The sequence below is a fragment of the Chelonia mydas genome, chromosome 4 (genome assembly GCF_015237465.2).
Source record: "Chelonia mydas isolate rCheMyd1 chromosome 4, rCheMyd1.pri.v2, whole genome shotgun sequence".
NCBI classification, from domain to species: domain Eukaryota; kingdom Metazoa; phylum Chordata; order Testudines; family Cheloniidae; genus Chelonia; species Chelonia mydas.
This window is the reverse complement of record NC_057852.1, coordinates 124,645,672-124,668,481: the sequence shown is the minus strand read 5'-3', so window position 1 is coordinate 124,668,481 and position 22,810 is coordinate 124,645,672. Positions and strand designations below refer to the sequence as shown.

Below are 22,810 nucleotides of genomic sequence, written 5' to 3'. Positions count from 1 at the left end.
GGGTTAGGGACAGTGTGGGACCCTTACTGAATGGGGGAGGAAATCTAGTGACAGATTATGTGGAAAAAGCTGAAGTACTCAATGCTTTTTTTTGCCTTGGTCTTCAGAGACAAGGTCAGCTCCCAGACTGCTGCACTGGGCAGCACAGTATGTGGAAAAGGTGAGCAGCCCTCAGAGTGAAAGAACAGGTTAAGGACTATTTAGAAAAGCTGGACCTGCACAAGTCCATGGGGCCAGATGCAATCCATCTGTGGGTGCTGAGGGAGTTGGCTGATGTAATTGTAGAGCCAGTGGCCATTATCTTTGAAAGCTCATGGCGATCAGGGGAGGTCCCGGATGATTAGAAAAGGGCAAATACAGTGTCCATCTTTTTAAAAAAAATTAAAAAAAGGAAGGAGAATCCAGCTCTCTTCCAACCCTAATCTTCTGTAAGTCCCAATGTCCAGCAGGTGAGAAAGGCAGCTGACAGTAAGGTTGGCCTAGACCCATTCACCTAGAACAAAACACTTGATATTTCTTGTTCTAGTCTGCGGCAAACTGCTCTAGATTTAGGAATCCCCCTTGTGAAAGACTTTCTGTAATAAGTCTTTGACAGGTTTCAGAGTTACATGTTAGTCTGTATCCGCAAAAAGAACAGGAGGACTTGTGGCACCTTAATAAATTTGTTAGTTTCTAGAGCATAAGCTTTCATGAGCTACAGCTCACTTCATCGGATGACTGTCTGGGATAGTCTGAGGACTGTCTACTGACATGAGCTGCTTTCTGAACACCTGGGAGATACAGGGCCATTGGCGTGATCTGTGATGAATATACCAAGTCCAGAGCAAGATGTCCTGCCAGCTTGACCTGGCTCCCTCTTACCTGTGGACATAATGCACAGCTGTGGCATTGTCTGTCAGCACTTGGATTGTGTATCCCTGGGAGTAGAGGCAGGAATGCTTTGCATTCTAGGTAGATGACTGAGTTCCAAGCATTTATATGCAATGACCTTCCTGAGGGGAATATAGGCCATATTTTTGAAGGTGACCTAGATGAGCTCCCCCCATCCCTGAATCTATCACCAGTGTCTTATTAGGTAGAGTTGTAGAGAGGGGTACTCCACTTCACAACTGAAGTGGGTTTTTTCCACCATTTTAATGAGGACTTCTCACAGGACCATGACTATTATGTCCATGCAGTTCCTCTCAGACCCATTGGTCCATAATAATGCTAGTAAGTGTTCGGGGGGGTGGGGAGAATAGTTGCTAAAAAGTGGGTGGTGGGGTGTGAGGGGACACTGGTAGAAACTCTGCCAAGCTGTGGCATGAAACCTGTAGCATGAGAGGAAGATAATAAGGGCACCATAGCTGAGGCAGCACTGGGTTGCCTGCTTTTTCTTCAGTGGCTCCAGTGACCTCTGTTGTTTACAACAGTATGGAGCAAAGGGACATTATCTGAAGGAGATTTGAGCTCTGGCTTGCTTTCTCCTTGGGGATGGAGTGCACAATCCCAAAGAATGTAAAGCAGCTCTACAGTCCTTTAATGAGCAGAGGGCCTTGTTGATCTCTGAGTTGAAGATGGAAGACCCATGATCTTGGTTTTGACCTTCCTGAGTATTCTTGATGACTGGAGCCAGGATGATCTTCACACTGCCACTGCTGTGGCCATGGTGCACACAGCTGTATCAGATGCATCCAAAGCAACCTGCATGGATATTTTAGCTGTGGGTTGCCCCTCTAGCATGATGATTTTAACTTTCCATAAACTAAGACAATTTGTTCCAGTGCAGATAATCATATTTTGCCAGACACATCTTGTCATTGGCAATGCACAGTTGGAGACTGTCAGAGTAGACTTTTTTGATGAACCGATCCAGTGTCTTAGGATTCTTTTCCCTGAGTGTTACATTAGCAGCCCTTCCTCTTTGGATCCTTCCTGAACACGCATTATGACAAGAGAGCCCGGTGCTGGCTATGAATAAAAGTACTCAGAACTTTATAAGCTTCAATTCTCATAGCACACCCTGTGAAGCAGGAATTTCCATTTTACGGAATGGAAAAAAATCACTCTACCTTTCCCCCCACCCCGATATCATAAGTAACAGAGGGCAGAGATAGGGAGGAAATTCACGTCACATGCTATGCTCTAGACCACCTCCTTACCTAGCATATCTAGCTGTCATGCCATTCCTAGGCATAGCATGCATCCAAGACTTCATTAGATTGTTACTTTGAAGAAAGCTCAAGCAATCTCATTCTTACTACTTCCATAAGGAAAACATTTACAAGAAAAACTACTTGTAAATATTTCATATTTAATGTATTTATTTTTAGCAACACTGTCCCATACAAAAGCAATAGAAACATTAACTGCTTTCAGCAGAATGTATGTACAAAGTTATCATTTACAACAGTTTTACATTAAAAACAGTGAATACAAATCAAGCACTTTCCCTAGATATATTGTTTATTTTTCTCTAAGTGTTAGATAAGTTATATCTATCCATGACTATTTACAGGTACCAAATTTAGGCTACAGCTTCTTAATGCATCGCTGCCACACTTCAGTTTTGTTTTTTAAATGGGGTTTCAATATTAACTTACATATTATGTCTTTTCCCACCATTACAAAATAAGCTTTTGCAAATGAAAGGAATTTACTTTAAATGAATCAAAAAAAGGAAAACCTTGTAATGTGGAAAAAGCACTTACACAAATATCTTTGCCAATTAAGGGAAATCAAAGTGAAAGTTAGAGGTTGGGTGATTCTTGAAACAAGGACAGAGCCCTCCACACTTCTAGATCAATAGTTCAAGTATCTAGTCCAATAATGAGCTAAAGTTGTTACAGGTCATTATAGCTACATGAAATAAAAATTTCAATTTATCTGTTGAGAGGCCATGGATTCAGCTGGTATTGAATTTAAATTCCCCTCACCCTCTGTAGGCAGGGTTTGCAGGAGAGTTGGTTCACGCAGTAGCAGGGCAGCATGCAAAATCTCAAACCACACCTGCTTATCCTGTTCTGTGGATACATTGCTCTGTGGACTGCCAACAAAGCACTTAAGCAATAAACTCACATATGGGGAAATGAATGACAACCTGAAGTTTTACAGAACTAAGTTTGCTGAAGGATAGCAGTGTTGCCTTTGGCTGTTTCTTCTATGACTAGTTCCATCTTCTGAATAATTATAAAAAAGTAGTCTTGTAAAACCATCTGATATACATAAATTAGAAGTCAAACAGGAAGTCACACAACTTAAGTTCTATTCTTTACACAAATTTGGTCCAGAAAATACGTAGAGAGACCACAAATTAGGGAACAGCCCTTTAACTTGCTTAAGCTTCTGCACTATTGACAGATAGGGAACAACATCCAGTTTGAGAATACCAGGCGAACATTTCACAAACTTTTAAAAGAATGTTTCCCTTAAAACAGCCTGCACAGAGCACCACTTAGCTCACAGTACTGAAGTCTTTAAGTGGCTCATTCAAACATGCCTCCAAGTCAAATTCGCCTTCCACCCGATAGTCAACATGTCTAACCTTGGTGGGCGTGCCAGAAAAGGTATCCTAGAACAGAAAATTACATTAGTGATTAAGAAATTAAGGTCAGCGTGCACCTCATCTATTTAATATTTCATCTTCATATTCCATTATTTCTGTATTTCACTTAGACCTTCCTATTTTCACTAAAGTATCATGTGAGATGTGTTAAAGGCAGATCCAAACCAATTTCAAAACTTAGTCTTAGTGAATGCTTGAACATACACCACCTTTCAAAAGACTGCCCTTGGGATGTTGCATCTATGTATAGGATCTATCACAAGTGTCTACTAAAGCTCTGTACAAACAGTACTATATCAGAAGCAGCAGAGAGTTGGAAGCAGTCTGTACAGAATGCTAGACCTTCTTGTACTGCTGTTTTTTGCTCAAAAGGTCACAACATTTTAGACTACTTCAGTCTTCTCCAAACTTTTGAAAGCTGAGTCCTCTTTAGGCCGAAGGCTATGATTTTGGCACAAGCACGGTTATTGAAAGGTAGACAGGATGCAGGAAACAAACAATAAATCACAAAAGTGTACACAGGGCCAGCGTTAGGAGGTAGCAAGCAGGGCAACTGCCCACCACCCAGGGGCTGAATTAGTGGAATTTTGAGGAAGTTGTGAAGGCCTCATACAAAAAAAACCCCCCAAAAACCCCACAGAATCTGTGACTGACTCATAGCCTTACGCCCCATTTCAATCTTCATGTGTTGGCATACCCAAAATGAGCGATCTCAGAAGATCATGTATTTCACGACATGTTCCCCTTTCTTACATGCTTTGAAAAGTGAAATATTTAATGTTAACATTAAAAATATCATCAATGGCATCTGAGTTAGTACCCACTGAAGTATTATTTCATGCTTTCTGCAAACTTAGGCATTGCTAGATTAGTTATACTTGAAAATATGACCAAGAGCTTTTTCACAACCATATAGCTAGAGTCTTTAAATGAAAACTCAGACCTTGACGAACAATTAAGTGGTTTGTTCACACATCTCCGGCTAATCGGGGGGGGGGAAGGGGGTATGGGGGGAGGACAACCTCACACTTTAGGAAACAACTGTAAAAGCAGCAAAAAGTTGATTATTAATAGGTTTTTCAAGTAATCACAGTTAACACATGTGACTAACACAAACCAAATTAACTAGATTGAAAAATTGTGGTTAATTGCAATTTTAACCACACTGTTAAATAATAGAACACCAAATTAAATTTACTATAAATAGTTTTGGATATTTTTCTACATTTTCAAATATATTTATTTCAATTACAACACAGAATACAAAGTGTACAGTGCTCACTTTATATTACAAATATTTGCACTGTAAAGAAGATAAACAAAAGAAATCGTATTTTTCAATTCACCTCATACAAATTCACTCAGTCCTACTTCTTGTTTAGTCATACACTAAGACAAACAAGTTTACATTTATGGGAGATAATGCTGCCCGTTTATTTAGAATGTTACCTGAAAGTGAGAACAAGTGTTCTCATGGCACTATTGTAGCTGGGATTGCAAGGTATTTAGGTGCCAGATATTCTGAACATTCATATGCCCCTTCATGCTTCAACTTGTAAGCGCTAAAAATTTTTACATTGTTTTGTTTGAGTGCAGTTACACAAAAGAAATTCAACATTTTTAAAGTTGCACTTTCATGATAAAGAGATTGCTCTACAGCACTTTGAGGGCAACTAAAAAATACTATTTCTTTAATCTTTATTACATTGAAAATATTTGTAATAAAAATATAAAGTGAGCACTGTACACTTTGTATTTTGTGTTGTAATTGAAATCAATATATTTAAAAATGTAGAAAAACATCCAAAAATATTTATAATACATTTCAATTGGTGTTCTATTATTGTTTAACAGGGTGATTAAAACTGATTAATCACTACTTTTTAACCTTGCTATTAACTGTGCTTTAGATCATGACAGCCCTAATTATTAATCTGAAATACAGTTTAATATTTTGCCATAATTATTCAACTACTTACATAATTGTCTTGAGAACTTGCTTGAGATTCAGTAGAATTACTTCCTATGGATTCTGTCTCCATCTCACCAAGATCAACTGGACTGCTATAAAATTAAAACGATTCAGAGATTTAGAGCAAGTTAAAATCTCCCAATGATGCAGTCTACTAAACTATGGTATAGTTTAAGGAAGTAGTGTGATTCCAACAGCTGTGTCACTTAGGGAACTCGCTGCATGCAACACTCAGATTCAATAAAAAAAAATCCTGCATTGCTTGCAATGAACTTGGTGCATCACTTTAGGAATTCATAACCGTATGTGTTTTTTTTCAATTCAGAGGTCAATTTTTTGTAAGTTTAACTGTCTGAAATGACAACATGAATCTTACTAAAGAATGTCTCTCACAAGTCACATTAAAGATAAGCAAAGCTCTTTTAATCTAAAAACCACTTGCTGATACTAGAAACAACCAGCGTGCTTCTACTATGTTTGGAGCAAGAGATCAAAGCAAGATTCTACCAATTAACATGGTGAGTTGCAGCTGTTCTTCTAGGAACCTGTCTAACCTTGGTGGGGGTGCCAGGAAAGGTATCACGCATTGGTGAGGGGATGATGATCAACTCTGAGGACCCTCAATATGCAGTAATAAAAACTAGTGAGAAAGCTTGTAGAAAACTGGGAAGAGGAGTGTTTTGCCAGCTGTCTCCAAGGAAGATGCAGCAAGAAAAAAACAAAAAAACAAAAAAACCCACACACCTGGTCCCCCTCAGCTCACAGAGTTTGGTGAATGAAGAGATCTCTTCTCCCTTCCCTTCTAGTAGCAGCCTTTATTTTTTTTGCTATTTTTAGACACTCCCCTATTTCTTCAGTAGGCAGCTTTTGAAATGTTCCCACTGTTGCTACAAACAGTAGGAAAGCTAGCTCTGACTTCCCACTGGCATTTTACCTAGTGTCATCTAGCTCTGCTCAGAACTTGTTTAGACAGCATGGTAGTAAATTACTAGTACCTTGTTTATTCTAGCATTCCACTGTCACTACTGCTGATAGTCAGTTAACTTTTAGAGAAACAGATCTAGTGTAGACAAGGCCTTCAAAAGCAAAGCACAGGATGTTTTCCTCCCACAATCCAGAAACAGGTACCTTTGCCTCTGTGCCAGTTTCCCTTGGGAAATGAGGATAATGATACTGACCTCCTTTATAAAGGATTTTGAAGTCAATTGGGTGGGGGGGGGGGGGGGGGAGAGTGTGATATAAGAGCTAGATATTACTAAAGCAGGGTGCCCTATCTGCCAGATTGCAGATGTTCTAGTCTCCAAGCCATATTCTCTTGATATCTACTACACAAAGAAGGCATGAAGTAGAAAATCCATAATTTGATCTAAAAATAAATTAGTTAAGTAAAAAAGGGCTTTGGGATTTTCTTGAAGGCATGGTTCCCATTTCTGGAGAGGGCTTTGGGATTTTCTTGAAACCATGGTTCCCATTTCATACTTCGGAAATGTCAGATGTATCCTGGGCTCAGATAAATAAGTTTTGAAAAAAAGCTAAAAATGACTATGCGCTTAATCCTTAACTTTCTCCTGGGGGAGAAGAGATTTCCCCTCTTCCCCCTCCTCGCACCAAATGCATCCTCCTCAAACCCAGCACATGGTCCCAGCAGCCCATTCTCCCAGGGATTATATTAGCTGGTAGCAGAAGAAAATTATCTAGTATCTTACACTGTGCTCCTGTACCAAAGGTTCAGGATTCAAAGCCTACCAACTGTGCATGATAGGGCTGTTACAATCAAGCACTTTAGTGAGGAAATGCCATAATGTAGACTGCAAAGGCATCCTTAATTCAGCTGCATTGTGTATGAATTATACTACTATCTTTAATTACATGATCACATACTATTTCCTCCACAGGATTCAGCCTCATACAGTGAACAGGATGGTGCTGAGGGAATTAATCAGGGTTCTGTAGTGAATGAGGCTGTCTGTAGAATCCCTGCCTCTTTCACTATAGAAGTAGAAGCATATATAGAGAACAAGGCAGGGGACTGCAGGAAGGGAAAAGGATGGCTTTGTGACTAAGGCAGGCAAATAGAATCATAGATCTGGAAGGAACCTCGAGAGGTCATCTAGTCCAGTGTCCTGCACTCAAGGCAGGACTAAGTACTATCTATTTCATCCCCGACAGGTGTTTGTCCAACCTGCTCTTAAAAATCCCCAGTGATGGAGATTCCACAACCTCCCTAGGCAATTTATTCCTGTGCTTAACCACTGACAGTTAGGAAGTTTTTCCTAATGTCCAACCTAACCTCCCTTGCTGCAATTTAAGCCCATTGCTTCTTGTCCTATCCTCAGAGGTTAAGAAAAAAACATTTTTCTCCCTCCTCCTTGTAACAACCTTTTACGTTCTTGAAAACTGTTATCAAGTCCCTTCTCAGTTTTCTCTTTTCCAGACTAAATGAACCCAATTTGTTCAATCTTCCCTCATTGGTCATGTTTTCTAGGCCTTTAATCATTTTTGTTGCTCTTCTCTGGACTTTCTCCAATTTGTCCACAACTTTCCTGAAATGTGGTGCCCAGAACTGGACACAATACTCCAGTTGAGGCCTAATCAGCGTGGAGTAGAGCGGAAGAATTACTTCTCGAGTCTTGTTTACAACACTCCTGCTAATACATCCCAGAATGATATTTGCTTTTTGTGCAACAGCGTTCACACAACAGCGTTGACTAATATTTAGCTTGTGATCCACTATGACCCCCAGATCCCTTTCCGCAGTCCTCCTTCCTAGGCAGTCATTTCTCATTTTGTATGTGTACAACTGATTGTTCCCTCCTAAATGGAGTACTTTGCATTTGTCCTTATTGAATTTCATCCTATTTACTTCAGACCATGTCTCCCGTTTGTCCAGATCATTTTGAATTTTAATCCTATCCTCCAAAGCATTTGCAACCCCTTCCAGCTTGGTATCGTCCACAGACTTTATAAGTGTACTCTCTATGGCATTATCTAAATAATTGATTACTATATTAAACAGAACTGGACCCAGAACCGATCCCTAGAACCGATCCCCGCGGGACCCCACTTGTTATGCCCTTTCAGCATGACTGTGAACCACTGATAACTACTCTCTGGAAACGATTTTCCAACCAGTTATGCACCCACCTTATAGTAGCTCCATCTAGGTTATGTTTCCCTAGTTTGTTTATGAGAAGTTCATGCGAGACAGTATCAAAAGCCATACTAAAGTCAAGATATACCACATTACCACTTCCCCCCTCATCCACAACGCTTGCTACCCTGTCAAAGAAAGCTATCAGGTTGGTTGACATGATTTGTTCTTGACAAATCCATGCTAACTGTTACTTAAGTTACTTAATGATGCTCACTATCTTCTAGGTGTTTGCAAATTGATTTCTTAATTATTTGCTCCATTATCTTTCCAGGTACAGAAGTTAAGGTGACTGGTCTATAATTTCCCGGGTTGTCCTTATTTCCCTTTTTATAGATGGGCACTATATTTGCCCTTTTCCAGTCTTCTGGAATGTCTTCCGTGACTTTTCAAAGATATTTGAGCCATTAGCAAGTATCTCCTCAGTCAGCTCCTTGAGCATTCTAGGATGCACTTCATCAGACCCTGGTGATTTGAAGACATTAACTTGTCTAAATAATTTTTAACTTGTTCTTTCCCTATTTTAGGCTCTGATCCACTCATTTTCACTGGCATTCACTATGTTGGTCGTCCAATCACCACCAACCTTCTTGTTGAAAAGCAAAACAAAGAAGTCAGTAAGGACCTCTTCCACATTATCTGTTATTGTTTTCCCCCCCTCATTAAGTATCAGGCCTACTCTGTCCTTGGTCTTCCTCTTGCTTCTAATGTATTTGTACAATGTTTTCTTGTTACCTTTTATGTTCCTAGCTAGTTTGATCTCATTTTGTGCCTGGGCTTTTTTAATGTTATCCCTATATACTTGTGTTATCTGTTTATAGTCATCCTTAGTAACGTGACTGAGTTTCCACTTTTTGTAGGACTTTTTTTTTTTTTTTTTTTTTTTTTGAGTTTTAAATTATTGAAGAGCTCCTGGTTTAGCCAGTGTGGTCTCTTGCCATACTTCCTCTCTTTCCTAGCCAGTGGGATAGTTTGCTCTTGTCTCCTTAATAATGTCTCTTTGATGCCTTGGGAGAGCTCAGTTCTATCCCCACCTCACCAAATCTTCCTATGTGAAGCTGAGCAAGTCACTTAAACCCAGATCTGGGGGACTATTAATTGTTTTGGGAACCCATAATTGAGTTCCAGGGCTTTTATTCATTTAAATTGTATGGTCCCTCACACCGTACTTCAGGTTTTTAACAGTCAGCAATTATCATTTTAATGGTCAGTTGTTTGGATCAAAGACATCTTCCTGCATTCTTTGCTACTTCCATCAGCTTGAGCAAAGCAAGCAAACGCTACTAATGATGGAAATTGCAATTTCTAATATATATGGAAAAAAGTTGTTTATGCCTGAAAACTAAAGATTATTAAACTGATATCTCATTAGTATAGTTTTGCACATTTGTCCTAATCATTTTTTGTATTGTGTTCAATCTCTACAACTATTTATCTTACACACACTGATATTGTGGAGTTTAATTCCACAAAGTTTATTAGATTGTAATGAGCCAGCTCAATATAGAAAAGCACAAATCTGTCCCAAATAGAGATTAACTTTAAGTTAACAAGCCTTTAACAAGTCAACCTTTGCCCTTTATCCTCCAGTCTTTTCCTGATTTCATCAGGAAGAAAAGCCTTTGTGTTTCATTCTCTTGGGTTAAGCTGTTTTATTCTTCTATTTGTATGGCTAAAGGCTGCATAGAAAGTACACCTGAAACCACTAAAAACAGTGAGTTATATAATCTTCGGGACTACTGACCCACACTACCAATATCCAACAGATTCAAATGAGCAGGAATCTAGGCACCATTTTAGTGTTGCCTTCAAAGTCTTCTTGCTATGTCTGAGGCAAACAGAGTAAGTGATAGCAGGATGTCATCTATACATGAGATGGTGTCAAGAACAGCACAAGGGGAACTACTCAGAGCAAAGAGGCCCTAGCAGTGGACAGCAAAAACACTGATGAGGAGTTGCTAGGACCAGATGAGGCGATAATCAAGCTACTGAGAAAGTCCTTACCACTTATTCCATTCTAAGTTAAATTCTTGGGACTGAAGAGCAATGCAATAGTCGAAGACAGCAATATTGATACTTGTGAAGAATCTAGCATTATGGAAGGCAAGTTTAGTGGGAAGAGAGCAGAGTGGACTCTTCTGTGATTGAAACAAAGTAGCTGAATTTTATGCCACAGGATAAAGGGGTTAACACACTGTTTTAGGAACTTGGTAAACTTCAGTTCCACTCAAACACACATTAAACATTACCTACTTCTCCTGCAATCTATGAAGAGAGCGCCAATGCAGCTCAGTCGAAAGCCATGGTTTTTCAACTTTAAGCATGGTTATGCTCATTTCCCTGCACTAAAACCACTTTACAAATGTGAAGGTCAGAATGACAGATTAATCTTGATTCTTTGTGAAGCTGCATTTCTACTTAAATTTATATCACATGGGGCCATGTCCATTTTGTCTATTTCAGAAAATTATCTTCTCACCAATGCCAATATCAGATAATTCCCCTTTCTGTTGTAAGGGGAAGTAGGCTGTTCCTTCCAAAAAGCTCTTACGCAGCAAAACATGCAGAGCCAGGGAACAACATCACTGTTTCCACAACCCTGCAAAGTCACAGGATTTGGTACATCCTGGAGACCGAAAGGCAAAAACATTGTATTAAGAGCCCGCTAATCTGGAGGCATAACCGTTTTTGTTTTGTTTTTTTGTTTTGTTTTTTTTTTGGGGGGGGGGGGGCGGTGCACTGCCACAGCAAAACAGGGCAACAATGCCTAAATTGCTTTGTGTTATTCACACCAGTGATGCTCAGACTTCAGTGGTTCAGGACCCAAATTAGGGATCAACATTACCCAATACAGCCAGTAGAGTGAATTCATTGTTTCATTTACTATATATATATATATATATTTTCATATTTAAATGGAATGACAGGGGATTTATTTATTTATTTTATTCTCACAGCAAAATGACTGACCAAGTCATTATTTTATCAACTACTAGGGCTGTCAAATGATCAAAAAAATAATTATGAATAACTGCAACTAACATCACAGTTAGTTGCACTAAAACAATTCTAGAATACCAACTGAACTTTATTATAAATATTTTTGGACGTTTTTCTACATTTTCAAATATACTGATTTAAATCACAACACAGAATACAAAGTGTACAGTGCTCACTTTTTTATTACAAATATTTGCACTGTAAAAATAGTATATGGTGAACTGAAAAATACAAGTACTGTAGTGCAATCTCTTTATCGTGAAAGTGCAACTTACAAATGTAATTTTGTTACATACCTGCACTTAAAAACAAAACAGTGTAAAACTTTAGAGCCTACAAGTCCACTCAGTCCTACTTCTTGTTCAGCCAATTGCTAAGACAAACAAGTTTATTTACATTTACAGGAGAGGTTGTTGCCCGCTTATTTATAATGTCATCTGAAAGTGAGACTAGGCATTGGCATGGCACTTTAGTAGCCAGCATTGCAAGGTATTTATGTGCCAGATATGCTAAACATTCATATGCCCCTTCATGCATCGGCCACCATTCCAGAGGACATGCTTCCATGCTGATGACACTCGTTAAAAAATAATGCATTAATTAAAATTTGTGACTGAACTACTTGGGTAAGAATTGTATGTCTCTTGCTGTGTTTCACCTGCATTCTGCCATATATTTCATGTTCTAGCAGTCTCAGATCATGACCCAGCACATGTTTGATTTAAGAACACTTTCACTGCAGATTTGACAAAACACAAAGAAGGTGCCAATGTGAGATTTCTAAAGATAGCTACAGCACTCAACCCAAGGTTTAAGAATCTGAAGTGCCTTCCAAAATCTGAGAGGGATAAGATGTGGAACATGCTGTCAGAAGTCTTAGAAGAGCAACACTCCAATGTGGAAACTGCAGAATCCGAAACAAGAGAAAGTCAACCTTCTGTTGGCAGCATTGAACACAAATGATGAAAATTAACATGTGTCACTCTGCGCTGCTTTGGATGGTTATCGAGCAGAACTTGTCATCATGGATGCATATCCTCTGGAACGGTGGCCAAAGCATGAAGGGACATATGAATGTTTAGCATATCTGGTACGTAAATACCTTTCAATGCCAGCTACCAAAGTGCCATGCCAATGCCTGTTCTCACTTTCAGGTGACATTGTAAATAAGAAGCAGGCAGTATTATCTCCCATAAATGTAAACAAATTTGTTTGTCTTAGCGATTGGCTGAAAGGACTTGTAGTCTCTAAAGTTTTACATTGCATTCAAAAACAAAACAGTTGTGTAACAAAACAAAAAATCTACATTTGTAAGATGCACTACAGTACTTGTATGCGGTATTTGAAAAAAAACTCTTTTACAGTGCAAATATTTGTAATAAAAATAAAGTGAGCACTGTACATTTTGTATTGTGTTGTAATTGAAATTATATTTGAAAATGTAAATTACAATTAGTATGTATTAACTGATTAAAACTGAAATTAATTTTTTGTAGTTAATCATGTGAATTAACTGCAATTAACTGACTGGCCTATCAACTACAACTGGTTAATAACATAGTAAAAGCCTCCTGATTAATTATTAAAAATCACACATTTTAATATCACATGCTGCAAAGAGCCACTTAAACAGAGGCTCCTGAGCTGCAAGTATTGCTGATTTATACCATTCTGAACATAAGATAGATGTAATAGCTTCTGCCAATTTTTGTTGTGCTAGAACAGTGCTTCAGATATGAAATAATGGTGACAGGGGGGCTTGTTTAATCTATTGACTAGAATGAACTTTAGGTTCTGACAGGCAGAGCCTTCAAGCCCTTAGTAGTAGCTTCTTGGGTTTACTAAGATATAGCACTAAAATTTGGCAAAAGGTAGCCTCCTTAAGGACTTGGAACAGAAGTTATCCTTGATGACAATGGAAGCCACAGGCTTGCTAAGTATGGAGAGCCAGGTGAGCCTTACATATTCCGACTAAAGGTGAACTGAATTGGAACTCAGCTAAAAATAGAAAGTGATTAAAGCAGTATTAAGTGTTCACACCGTATAATCACTTTGAAAAGCTGCAGATGAATGAATTAAAATGTTCAATAGATGACTCAGATGATAGCATAGTCATATTTTCTGAAGAAAAATATATTAGAAGAAAAATTGTTTGTTTGATACATACATTGCTTGCAAGTCACTTCCTTCTTCAGCAGGAGGGTCCCAAGAATGCAAAGCAACCTTCCAGAGTCTGATCTGCTGGTCCCAGGACCTACGGCTATACTTCTTAAATTTATTTGGAGTTCTAGGATGGACCCCTGGTACTCGATGACATCTATTTAGAAAATTGTCATGAAAATTCCACTATAGCTTTTCAAATAATCTGTAAAGTGACTGAATTTGTCTAACACTGGAAACCTATTAAATCCCATTCTCAGAATATTTTGGGTTGGTTTTAAACCCAGGCAGGTATTTAAGACAGTTAAGCCGCTTGATTATTGTGCGGCTCAGGTTTCTCCCTCCTCCACCCCAGGAAGTTTGGTCTATAAACAAATTTAATAAGTAATCAAATGTGAAGTACCAGACATGCACAATGTTTACATATTTATAGTACACCACTGAAACTTACCTTGGAACTTCTTTAATGTATCTGTCATATGCAATTGTGTTTTTTCCATAATTTATCTGTTTTTGCCTTCTCATCAGAACCACTTCATCTGTCTCAAGTTCTACTGCTACAGTGGATTCCTTTGAATCAGAACTAAAGAAAAAAATATCTAGATTTGAATTGCATTATGATCTTGTGAGCACCAGAACACACAAGCCCCCACAGCTGCAGCAATCCTCAGACCTGCTGCACTAATTCGGTTTATCTCTGAACTGTTCAGGATTTTGTTGAATTAGCATGTTACAAGGTGAACTTGTTAAAACAAATTACCTCAAGTTGATTATTTACAACAAGAAAATCATGGACATGCAAGGAGTTTAAAAGTAACTATTGCAGGATATTTTTCCTTTGATCTCAAGAGATGAATTTACACTTACCTTCCAGAAGAGGACTTCCTTTCTCTTGCAAATTCATTTATCAAGAGCTTTCTTTTGTATCTAGAAAAGACAGTTTATTCAGTATAAATACTTGTTTAAAATATAAGAAAAATGTATGTTACTTTCATAAATTGTTTCCACTGCATAATTAATGTAACTTCTATTAATGTTCATCTTCACTGCAACATTGGCTGGCTGGCCTTGCCCACATGCTCAGGGTCTAACTGACCGCCATATTGGGGGTTGGGAAGGAATTTTCACCAGGTCAGATAGGCAAAAAAAAACCCAGGGTCCCTGCCCTTCTCTGCAGCATGGGGCACAGGTCATTTGCAGGTTTAAAGTAGTGTAAATGGTGGATTCTCTGTAACTTGAAGTCTTTAAATCATAATTTGAGGACTTCAGTAAATCAACCAGAGGTTAGGGGTCTATTTCAGGAGTGGGTGGGTGAGGTTCTGTGGCCTTCAATGTGCAGGAGGTCAGACTAGAGGAGGATGATAGTGGGTTCCTTCTGACCTTAATCATCTGTGAAGTTCAAATCATAGGTGCACGGTAAGCATTTTTCCATCATGGAAATGGGTCCTTCATCTCTCTTTCGGAATCTGAAGATTCATCTTTCAAAACTCCACCTCAAGTCTTATCACAATAATTACCATGCAAACAGATGAGTAGTGGATGGAATGACATTCAAAGAGAGTCAGTCAATCTCACAGCAAGCCAATCCTGTATCTGCTAGACTGTTGGCAGTTCAGTGATGTTGGTCACCTCCTTCAAAAGGACTACATCATATCACTTTTACAGTATTTCTAAGTCTAAGCTGGCCTGAGAACAGAAATCAGAACTTGTCCCTACATATGACAGCCATAAGTGATATTTCATTATTGTACTGCTATAATACCGAAGGTAAAAAAGCAGCTATGACTCTACAAGAACAGGTCTTTTTTGCAACACCAATCATATAAACCTATGGTACCTTGCAATTTCTTTATTAACATTGGTCCTCATTTCATCTTCTTCAACTACAGATCCCCAGTCTGAACATCTTGAAAAGGGCCCAGGACCTTCTGGTGTTGTAAAACTGAAAAACAAAATCTCTGCATGAAAACTGGAATGTTATCCCAATTCCCCCACCTAATTAACCTCTAATTTGGTAGCTAATTAAAGTATTTTCAATAGAACTGCTTACTCATTGTATTCCTTATGTGTATCCAATCATATACACATGCACTAATAAAAAAGTTTCAGACTAGTTACCATTGCAGAGCTTGTACAGCTTGTGACACTGGATAACCAGGTCATGCTGGAGCATATTCAGGTCAATTCACTTGTGTACATCAAAGTAATGGTTAGTTATATAAGCATGTATTCAGATTTTTAAACTTCATGAAAACTAGTGGAATGTTACTGGTACTGTTTTCATTTATCTATTCCTGTCATAATGTACGTAGTAGCAAACATTTACACAGTATATTAATACCCTGATAAATAAATTACCCATCAAGGACATTTTGTAAAATGCTAAAGAAGGACTTAAGAACTTTAACAGAAAATGCTAATTTCAAAGCGAGTGGCCATTATGCATATGGTGGGAGGTCAAAAGTCTATGTGCATTCCTCACACCTCGTCTTCAAGGGAAAAGCTCAGGTGATAGACTGTCAGCTTGCTTTTGTGTAAAGGAGCTATAAATATGGATTCAAGAAATGAGCCATCATCTCTGGAATGTTTGGATTCTAACAGGGCAGAATAACTGAACGAGAAGAGGGAGATCCCCAGAATTAATCTGGGTAGCCCCGAAAGGCTTTTGGGAAACTGGAAGTTTATTACATCACTGTCACCATTGGAGTTACAAACCAATTTACCTGTTATATTTTACCTGCTTTAACTTCTCAATAACTCTTTTTTCTTAAGCTAATAAACCTATAGTTAGTTTACTACAGAACTGGCTGCCAGCATAGTCTTTGGTGTAAGATCTGGAATATCAACAGATCTGGTGTAAATTGGGCTCTTGGGACTGGGAGAAACCGGATCTGGTGTGATTTTAGGTTTTAATAACCTTTTATCACAAAGTTCAGTTTGTCTGGATGGCAAGATAGACTGAAGAGGCTAAAGACTGTGACTCCATGGCAAGACTGGTACAGTGATCCAGGTGTCCGCCCTGAGGTAGGCACTCGCTCTAGACAGTGTGACACAGCTACGGGAGAATGATCTGTATTCGGTTATGTTTTTGGCATCAACAAATTGCAGAGCTGATAATGGGACCATGCAAGTGTAATTTAAGGCAATGGGGATGCACAGGTGAGAGAATCTGACCTGCCAACAGACAAGGCACAAACAAAGCTTGACTTTCAACTGCTAAATTGAGTTTGCAGGGTCATAGGATAAGAAACTTCTTCCTTGTAAACGGAGCACATTCTGAAGCCTTGAAACAAAAGTGGGACACAAACACTGAACTCAATGACAATTCACTTTTCAAAATACCACATTTCAGTAGTGTAGATTCTCATTTATAATGCCGGCCTCTGCAGTTAAACAAAAACTACAGATTGTAAGGTAGGGAAGGAAAAAAATAGCATGCTTTATATTACATTAAAAACCACTACAAGCAGCAGATCTGACATTTTGCCTAAACTCTGAGTATATTTCTGGATTTGTTTTTCAGTTACTGCAACTAGGAGGCTGAATTGTTTATCTTTCCTCTAATATGATGTCCAAAATTGTGCACAAGACTCCAGGAGTGGTCTGCGGTAAAAATCAGAGATGGGAAAAGTCCTTTTAGGCAATCTAGTTCATCACTCTGCTGATGCAAGACTACTTCTTAGAGCACTAGTTCTCACTGTGGCCCTGGGGAGGTGGTGGTGGTGGGGGGAAATCACAATTTTTTTATTTTTATTTTTTTTAAATTCACAGCAGGTCCAGGTTTAGTTAATGAGGAGACCACGATCCATCTCCCCACACTGATAACCCCACTGGAGTAGGAGACCCACACACACCTGCTTGTCTCCCAAGCAATAGTGGCCACTATGCTGGGGTGCGTGGACCCACTCAGTTCCTCACCAGATAGCACTGTGGTGTCTCCCCAGGGCCTGCGTGGGTCACTCTGGGGTTGGCTAGGTCTGGACTTCTAATGGCCACCTTGTCAGTACCACCCCCGCATCCTTGCCAGCCAGCAAGCTGCAGCAGCAGCCGCCGCCGCCTGGATGTTGGCCACTGGTGAAAGACTCTCCCCCTACCCGCTAGAATAGGACCAGCCTGCCACCTCCCTGACCCTCTCCAGGATGGGACTGTCCCACTAACCTCTCCACCAACGGATGGGTCCTCAGTGGGGAGGCAAAAGCAGGAATGCCTGCTTCCACCACCCAGCAGTTGGAAAAAATGGGCTAATTTCACAATTCCCATGCAGCAAAAAAAAAAATCAATGATTTAAAAACCCCAAAAAACCCAGATTTTTTTTATTTAAATCAGATTTTTTTTTTTATAAAATACTTTTTGAGGAAAAAAACCTATCTAAAGATAGTTTTAATTAAGATACATTATAGCTCAAAGATATCTCATCATGGAATAGGGATTATAAATTCTAATTCTATAGTATGAGACAATATATTCAGCTAATGTTTAAGAAAAGTTTTGTAAATGACTTCCAAAAGTTAATGGATTAGGGACCCAATTATATGGGGTTCCACAGGCTTCTGTATAGATTATTTAGGTTAATCTCTCTATCTACCAAATGGGACTCAGTACTCAGTCTAGAAGATACCATCAGAAATGCTTAGTTTTGCAGTTCTCAAACTGTGGATTTGTGTCTTCAGAGGTAACATGCTTGTTAACAGCAAAAATGTTTTTAAATAAATAGAGAGGTGAGAAATAAGACCTCAACTCTATTGTCCCTCTGTAAATATGTGTACACAGAGTCAATCCCTTACCTCTCTCTAAAAGTTTCAAAAAGTTCAATGAATAGAAGATTGTTGGGGGCAGAATAGACCTGGACAATGAGAAGAAGTCTGGACATAGATGTGAAAAGTGAGGGACATAGGCTTGTTTTTGTTAAAATATTATGTTTGCTGTTGAAGAAAAAAATCCAGAATACTTAAGGTTGTTGTTTTAGTTAAATAAAACAATTGACATGTCTGTCTGGTGATGTTCTCCTCCTAATACAGCACAGCAAGAAAAGCCTCATAATATTAATGATTAATCTGTTGGAGATAGTTCACCTTCCAGTGACTTCATAAATATCTGATTCAATTATCTTTGTTAAATGAAATAACCAAACAATCATTCATTTTCTGATATAGCTGTAAAACTAATCTGAAAAGTTTTCAAAATAAATCACTGTTTAAAAATGTATAGTCTGTACCTTCTAAAGATGAAACCTACATCTATCTCTGAGTTGTGAAGAGTGTGTGTTAAGGTTATAACCATGAAGAATGCACTTTTATGTAGAAAACCATGATTAAATCAAGTCTTCCTGACTAGTGATTTAAACCAAATCCACCCTGCCATGCAGTCTGTGAAACCACAATTTTCACAGGGCCCTGTTGGTAGGCAATTGGCAGTCTGCAGAGTACTTCTCTGTGACCTACAGAAGTAGTTTCAGTACTTTTCTAATCTTTCCAGGGGCTTTTCCAGGGATCTGAATTTATACCAATACAACCATGCTTGGTGTGTGTATCATGCATGTTGGATTTTTTTTTTTTTTTATATTTTTAATCACAGAATCGTAGGACTGGAAGGGACCTCGAGAGGTCATCTAGTCCAGTCCCTTGCACTGATGGCAGGACTAATTATCTAGACCATCCCTGACAGGTGTGTGTCTAACCTGCTCTCAAAAATCTCCAATGACAGAGATTCCACAACCTCCCTAGGCAATTTATTCCAGTGCTTAACCACCCTGACAGTTAGGAATTTTTTTCTAATGCCCAACCTTAACTGCCCTTTTTGCAATTTAAGCCCATTGCTTCTTGTCATATCCTCAGAGGTTAAGGAGAACAATTTTCCTCCCTCCACAAGAGCATTCTTCAATTGACTGTGTCGATTCAACTACACAGATTACAAAAAAATAAAGGAGAATGTAATTTAACTGTCACAGAAAGGCAATATCAGCAAAGTGCATTTTCCCCACCTTTGTTTACTTAACGCTTGCTTTTTCATGTAAGCGAGCTCTAGAGCTGCCGTAGCTCACAGAACTGCATCACGATATGAAACTTTGGATCTATGGCATTACAATATGTTGTCCAGTGCTCTGTCCAGACCAATCTTAAATACTTTAATCAATGAAGCCACAATCTCCCTTTTGACTATTGTAAAACCTAACATACCTCACCATGAGAGCACGTTTTCCAGTATGCAGCTCAAATTTACCTTTTCTAATTTTATCCCAATGTTCCTACTTATCAGACCTATTTTGCTGCTCAACTGACGTTTCCCATCCTGGTGGATCAGGGCAAAAAGTAGCAGCATGAATAGGGAACAATGTATGACCTCAAATTGATCCCCTGCATGCATTCTTCCAAAGCTAAAAGTAGCTCCTTGGAAAGCCATCCACACTGCTTCCCTGCTCCTGCAGTAGCCCTAAAGCATCCAGTCCTGGGAACTGCTCCCATGAGCTTTAACTCATGCCACTCCCTCAAGTCCCTCTTCTCTGCTCACTCATCTCAACCATAAGGTCACACGATGCAGATAATTTAGCTCTGAGAGTCTCTGCAAGCTGAGCAGATTCAGGCCTTCCGGCGATCAGGGTGCCGTTAACAAAAAACAGGGCAGAAAAGAACAACCCAGCTATTTATTCGTCACAGGAAGTAGCTCCAAGATAAAAAGGTACAAAGTCACTAAGCAATGTTTTTCACTCCTTGGTTTTTACACCCTATTGGTACTTTAATCCCTGTCTCTCTCTTCCCATGCCCCCCCCTCCAAGGTTACTAGATAGTGATATATCACAGGAGGGTTGGAAAGTGAAAATATACTGGTCAGTTTCACTGTTTCTCATGCACAAGAAGCACAAGCCTGTTTCAGCTGCATACACTATGGACAAATCCTTTATTAAACATACCTATCCAACCTGTTGTCAGACGGTCCATACTTGTTTTCATCATCAAAAACGGACGAATCTGCATCATTCTGTTTTCTGCGTTTCCCATCTGCTCCACGTTTCCTTCCTTGAGACCAACGAGCTGGGTGTTGTGGGCTGCTGGGAAATAGGTCAGTCTTTAAAAAGTGAAACTTACATGCTGGCTTTGTAACCTTTTACAGCCACAATGCAACAAAGGTTGCAATAATAAGCATACAGGCACCACTTTTACCTTGAACGCAACACACAGCATTCCCCTATTTTGTCCCTGAAAGGCTTCTCAACCCGAATCTGCACAGGAACTGCTGTCTTCCTGGAAGGGGACCTAAAGATCTGGGTGTTCCCTCTCTCAAATCTGCATCCCCTCCCCCACTTTTCCCGTATCGGGAGCCTATGCCAAGACCATGTGTTTCTTCGCTCTCTGCCCGACCCTTCCTTCACCTCAAGCGAGCCCCCAGGATACCTGCCCCGACTCCTGGTGGCGCTTCTCTTCATGAGACGTGACGCCCCCCCCGGCCCGCTTTCACCAGCCCGGGGAAATGCCCCGGCCCTGGGCGCCCTCGGCCGCCAGGGTTCGGGGGAAGAGTCACACCAAGCCCGGTCTGTGGACGAGCCCAGGGGCTACCCCCGAAAACGGAGACAGGCGGGCTCGGGGTCACCCGGCCGTGCTGCCTCTCGGCGGGAAGCTTCCCCGCCGCTCTGGGGGGGCGGGGGGGGGAACGGCTCCCCCGCGACGCTGCCGCCGCGAGCGGCGGCCGGACCGGAGACACCTGCCCCCGCCACCGCCCACCTGCTCTCGCCGCCGCCGCCGTGGGGGCTCCTCTGGCGGAAGGACATGGCGCGCGGGACGCTCGGGGCAGCGCTGGGGCCACAGCCGGTATGCGCGGTGACGGGCCGGGGGGGGTCGCTGTCGCAGCCTCCTCAAGTCACCCCGCTCGCGCCTCCCGCCGGCACAGACTGACCGGGAAGCTGCGCTCCCGCGCGACACACGCCCCTCGCCCGCCTCCTATTAGAGCGCATGCGCTGGCGGCCAGGGCCCGACCATCGAGGAGAGGGGCGTGAGCTTGTGACGAGAAAGAACCTGCTGTCTCAAGCCGGGAAAGCCCCCTTCCCCCTTCAGCCCGGGAAGTGATCCTGCCCTATCAGCGCCGGAGGGGAACATGAAGGTTCGGAACGGGCACAAGACCTCGCACGGGGGAGGGTATGTTTCTCTACCCCCCCCCCTCCATGAGTGCCCTTGTGGGCTCGTCCTGCAGCTGGCGCCGCGCGCGCCCTCTTCCCTCCTTCCTCTCTGAAGGGCTCCGCGCCCAGGGGCGTGTTGGCGGGAGAATCTGAACCCAGCAGCGGCAGCGCGGAGGGGGTGGTACTGTTGCAGCCCGTGGCTTGGCGGCTGTACATCGCCCGCCCTGCATCGGGGGTATTGCGTCACGGGGCTCGTGCTGCCGCATTTCCTTGCACCCTGCGCGCCGGTCCTGCATGATACTGCAGGGCGCTCTCCATTGTTTTCTTCGGGTGCCTTGGGTGCCACTGCGTTGCCTTGCTGGGGTTTTGCCATACCACCATGGGTCTCACCGAAACATATTTTAAAACCTTCCCTGTTCTGCACTGGCCCATCACTTTCTCACCACCAATCTGGTGTTTTTCTACGGGACCATGTAGTAGCCTTGTTCAGCAGTCACAGGAGCTCTCCCCCACAGCTGTCATGGAACCTGCTGGTTTCAAGAGCATTCTGCTCCTTCCTCTGCTTACACAGGTCTCACACACGACACCCTGTCTGCTGTCTGAATGGCGAGATGAGGAGAATTACACCCCATGGCGTACTCTGAGATACATGCAGTATTTTCTTCTGCTTCTGTAGTGTTGGGAGTGGCACGTTGATGTGTCGATTAAAAGCTAGAAACACTGCCTATGGAAAGTTAGGTGCTCTTTTTGCATATTTAGCAGTATGGCCAAGATTTGTCGTAGCGTCAAAATGGCATAAGGCGAGGTTCACGCTATCTGAACAGCTTCTATAAGATTTGTTTGATATCCTAATAAAGAGCCTTTATTTCATCGTTA

General features: G+C 40.9%; 1 protein-coding gene across 4 annotated transcripts; it reads right to left on the bottom strand.

Moving 5' to 3' along the window:
• Positions 1-2,285: 2,285 nt before the first annotated feature.
• LOC102942730 (stem-loop binding protein) lies at positions 2,286-22,051 on the bottom strand. 4 transcript variants are annotated; one of them, XM_037898240.2, is made up of 8 exons: positions 21,543-22,051; positions 20,735-20,872; positions 15,665-15,769; positions 14,695-14,754; positions 14,279-14,410; positions 13,835-13,984; positions 5,524-5,608; positions 2,286-3,550 (listed from the first exon to the last, which is right to left on the bottom strand). In XM_037898240.2, exons 1-8 carry the CDS (start codon positions 21,587-21,589, stop codon positions 3,434-3,436), a joined length of 834 nt encoding a protein of 277 aa, XP_037754168.1. In that variant the 5' UTR covers positions 21,590-22,051; the 3' UTR covers positions 2,286-3,433. The 4 variants fall into 4 exon arrangements, with proteins under 4 accessions (XP_037754168.1, XP_037754170.1, XP_043400764.1 ...); XM_037898242.2 differs by having other exon boundaries at positions 20,735-20,869; positions 21,543-21,880; XM_043544829.1 differs by lacking the exon at positions 21,543-22,051 and adding an exon at positions 20,985-21,536.
• Positions 22,052-22,810: the final 759 nt, after the last annotated feature.